This window comes from Gallus gallus, chromosome 8, assembly GCF_016699485.2.
Source record: "Gallus gallus isolate bGalGal1 chromosome 8, bGalGal1.mat.broiler.GRCg7b, whole genome shotgun sequence".
Taxonomy (NCBI): Eukaryota; Metazoa; Chordata; class Aves; order Galliformes; family Phasianidae; genus Gallus; species Gallus gallus.
Genome location: NC_052539.1, coordinates 9,722,652 through 9,726,642, shown reverse-complemented (window position 1 = coordinate 9,726,642; position 3,991 = coordinate 9,722,652). Strand labels below are relative to the sequence as shown.

The window sequence follows — 3,991 nt, the reverse complement described above, 5'->3', positions numbered from 1 at the left end:
CGGTCCGGGCTCGGCCGGGCCGCCAGCGGCCTCCGAAGTCGCTGCCGCGGGGGACGCCGGTGGCGACTTCGCCACCTCCATCCCACGCCTCCTTCTTCCCACAGGTGGGCCGCACGACGCCGCGAGCGGTGCCGCCGGGCAGCCGCAGCCCGGGCTCGTCCCTCCACGGCGTCCGTCTGCCGCCGCTGCCCGGCCCGGAGAGCTCGCGGACCTCCGGGAGCCGCAGCGCACAGGTACGGAGCCCGAGGGGGACGGGGCCTAACGTCGCGTCGCGTGGGGACCGCCCTCTGCCGGTTCGGCTGTGGGGGGCGGGGCGGCAGCCGCCCGCGGGCTGAGCGCTGTCCTCGGTGCTCCGTGGAGCGTGAGCGGGAAGGACCGCGCTCACTCGGTGTTTCTCCTCGGCTTCTCTTGCAGGCGGGCGGGTGGGAGTTCACGCTGTCGGTGACCTGCGGCAGTGCCAGTGGGCAAAGGAGACAGCCTCAGCCACCCCTGCTGCCTCGCTTAAGGCAGGCACGGATGCCGGCAGCTGCACCCTGGCGTGCGGCAGCATCTTCTAATGCCCGTAAGCTGCCTGCTCTGCAAGCAGCAGCCTCTTGCACACCTTCTGCAAGAGGCAGCGCACGTGCCATGGGCACTAGAGGCAGCAGACTCCCAGTACTTGCCCCAAGACCTCAGCAACCACCAGAGATGCCGTGCAGTTGCGACACGTGCTCGGCAAACTCTGTGAGCGTGCCCAGGCTTCTCGTGCCCCAGGCAGCAGACGACGGTGCCAGTGCTGCCAACACTGCTCAGGGAAAACTGGGCGTACGCTCCGCGACATCGAGGGCTGAGGGTCAGGTTCCTGCCTCTGGTGGTTCCGGAACCAGGGATGTTGGAGTGCAGACGGAGCTGCAAGTGTTGGAAGAGACTGCTGAGAGGGAATCCACAGGATGGTCATCCGGGCAACTGTGGAGCGCATCTCTTGCCTCATCAGATGAGGCAGACACCCTGTGTTCAGCTTCTCTTCTGGCTGCAGACGCTGGGCCTGGAGGACACCTTGAGCCTTTGCCCGGAACAGGTCCTGAAGATGGGGAAAGCTCAACTTCTTCCAAGGCTGAATACTTTCCAGAGGAGACCAATGCGGCGCCACGTTTCTGGAGACCATGGGAGGGAGAAGAAACAGCTACCACCACACCTGAATTCTCCAAGCAATCTCTGGGAGAAGCACAGAGACTGCAAGATCCCGGAGAGGCGTACGGGGAGGTGTATGGATATCCTCCAGTTCACCCAGCAATCCGGAGAATCCGGGATGAGGCGAGGAAGGACCAGATGCGGTCCAGCTGGAACACATCCTGGCCAAACAGCATGAGTGTGCCCCAGCTGCTAAGGCCCCAAGCAGCAGAAGACGGTGCCAATGCAGCTGACAGTGCTCTGGGCACACTGAGAGCCTGCAGTGTGACATCGAGGGCTGAGGGCCAGTTTTCTGCTTCTGATGATTCCCCAGCCAGGGATGTCACAGCCCAGGATTCGCAGCTAGAGCTGAAAGAGACTGCTGGGATAGAAATGGCAGGACAGTCATCTGGCACCCTGCAGGCTGCATCTCTTTCCCCACCTGATGAGGCACACGCTGTGTGTTCACCGTCTCTTCTGGATGCTGGTCCCGGGCCTGCAGGACACCTCGAGCCTCTGCCCGCATCAGTGCTGGAAGATGCAGAAAGCTCAGATTCTCCTGAGGCTGCAAGCTCTGCAGAGGAGGCTGATGGAGCATCACTCCCCTTGTCAGTGTCTGAGGGAGGAGCAAGAGAAGAGCCGGCTGTGGCCATGCCTGAGTCCTCCGGACAAGGTCTGGGAGAAGCACGGAGACTCCAAGATCCCAGAGAGATCAACAGGGAGGCCTATGGGTACTCTCCTATGATCCCAGCACTCCGGAGAATTCGTGAGGAGGACAGAAACGAGCGGATGTTGTCACACTGGAATATTTCCTGGCCAAGGAACGTGAGAAGCCCCAGGCAGCAAAGGCTCCAGGCAAGAGGCGATGCTTTCAGTACTGCTGGCACTGCTCAGGGCATGCCGGGCATCCGGCCCACGACATCACGGGCTGCTGTCCGGTTTCCTGACTCTGGTGACTCCCGAGTGTGGTCTCCTAGACTGTCAGTTGTGCAGGAGGAGTCCAGCGATGACAGCGACAGTGCTGTCAGCACTGCTGAGGGCATGCAGGATGCCAGAGACACTGCAGTGACAGATAAGGGCACGCACCCGCCCTCCTGTCTTTGCCCTTCAACGCTGGAGGCTGTGGAGGATGACTGGGAGTGTGACTCTGAGGAAGATGCTGCATCAGAGGCAGTCAGCGTCACACCCAGCACATCTGACGATTCATCTGCTGAGGTGGAGTCCACGTCTTCAGCGTCATCTGTGGCTGCAGATCCCAGGCCTGAGGAGCATGTGTCAGCGTGTGAGGGAGCAGATGTGGGCCCTCAGCACGAGGTGAGCAAGGCACACGTGGCTGGTACCACGCGTGAAATCGAGGCAGAGGCAGGAGCGGTGCCTGGAGTGTGCGCTGTGGGGAGATGGCTGGTGCTGTCTCCTTTCCAGCCAGCTCCATGCATGAGGGTGGAGAACCCTTCTGTTACCCCTGCCTTGCCTTCAAGCAAAGGGGCCTGGGAAGGGAATCCCGTCCCTGGGACCCTGGCACCCACACCATCCATCGCCAGGCAGTGGCATACACGAGCGTGCTTTTGTTCTCTCCACACAGGTTTCTGCAGAGACTGGAGAAGGTGCACAGAGCTCCGTGTGCTTCAGAGACGCACCGGAGGAAGGCCCAGGTGCGTCCTCAGGCAGAAAGCCATCCCAGGGAGGGGCCTGCCGAGCTCAGATGGCCCACCAAGTGGCACGGAGGCTGGCAGCGTTCCATGCCCTGCCACGTCCAGCCCAGTCCTCCCAGGGAAATTCCACGGTGGTGGGTGGCAGGCGGGGCCTTGCCTCTGCTCCTTGCCTACAGCTCTCTGTCCCCCACAGGTACCGCTGCCGCACCACACGCAGCGGCTCGCCGCCGGATGCCAGCTGTCTTCAGGATGGCGCTTCGGGCTCTGCGCAGGGTTTTCACCTGCAGCTGCATCAGGGGACAGCGAGAGGAGAGGCATGAGGCTGCAAACACCAGGCAGCTCCCAGAGACGGAAGACTGATCTTGTAGATGTAGAATTCTGATTAAATGTTATCTTTATTCTATCCTGGCTGAGTGCTGCCTGCTCTGTGCACGTTTGGTCTGTGAGTGCAGCTCCCGGGGTCAGAGCACAGGGCAATGGATCCCTGTGTCGGTGATGCCAGCAAGCGCAGAGAGCATTGGCGTGCAAGGCAGAGTGATTTCTTGCTTGCAAAGTGTGATCTGGCTGAGCTGGTGTGTGTGTGAGGTGGCCTGCGATGAAGGGGTGAGGGTCTCTGAAAGGGGCAGCCGTGGTGGGAGAGTGCTGGTGTGTCTGTAGGGGTGAGAGCACGACCTAGAGGAGAGCAGGAGTGTCCCGGCTGGACTGGGGCTCCTCAGGTGTCACACTGCGTAGGCTTGGGTATTCCCTACGTTGACATGATCATTCTCCCATACGAGGATGTCATCGGTATACAGACAAACCCGGACACTGTGTTGCAAGGCAACCTTCTCCAGCCTCTGTGCCTACACTCTGTGCACCAGAGTGGGTGAGTGTTTGTACCCCTGGGGTAATCAGGTGAATCGGTACTGCACTCCCAGCAAAGGAAATGCAAACTGCTTGTCCTCTGCCTTCCTCAAGGGGACCGTAAAAGCCTGTCTTAGACACCAACAGCAGGCAGAAAGGGGGGAGCCTGTTCCTGTAGGGCAGCGGTCAATTCTGAAACATTTGGGACAGCTGTTGCTGAAGGGGCAGTGTTGGCATCCAGGTGATTGCCCCAAGACCTCAGGGAACCTTGCATGTCCAGGACAGGCAGCTCCCAGAGATGACATACTCGATCTTGTAGATGTTGAATTCTGATCAAATGTCATCTT

General features: G+C 60.5%; 1 protein-coding gene across 1 annotated transcript; it reads left to right on the top strand.

Moving 5' to 3' along the window:
• The first annotated feature begins 360 nt into the window (after positions 1-360).
• LOC121111389 lies at positions 361-3,404 on the top strand. Its single transcript, XM_040705146.1, has 3 exons — positions 361-2,463; positions 2,732-2,801; positions 2,995-3,404. The coding sequence occupies exons 1-3, from the start codon at positions 517-519 to the stop codon at positions 3,159-3,161; spliced, it is 2,184 nt and encodes a 727-aa protein (XP_040561080.1). The 5' UTR covers positions 361-516; the 3' UTR covers positions 3,162-3,404.
• Positions 3,405-3,991: the final 587 nt, after the last annotated feature.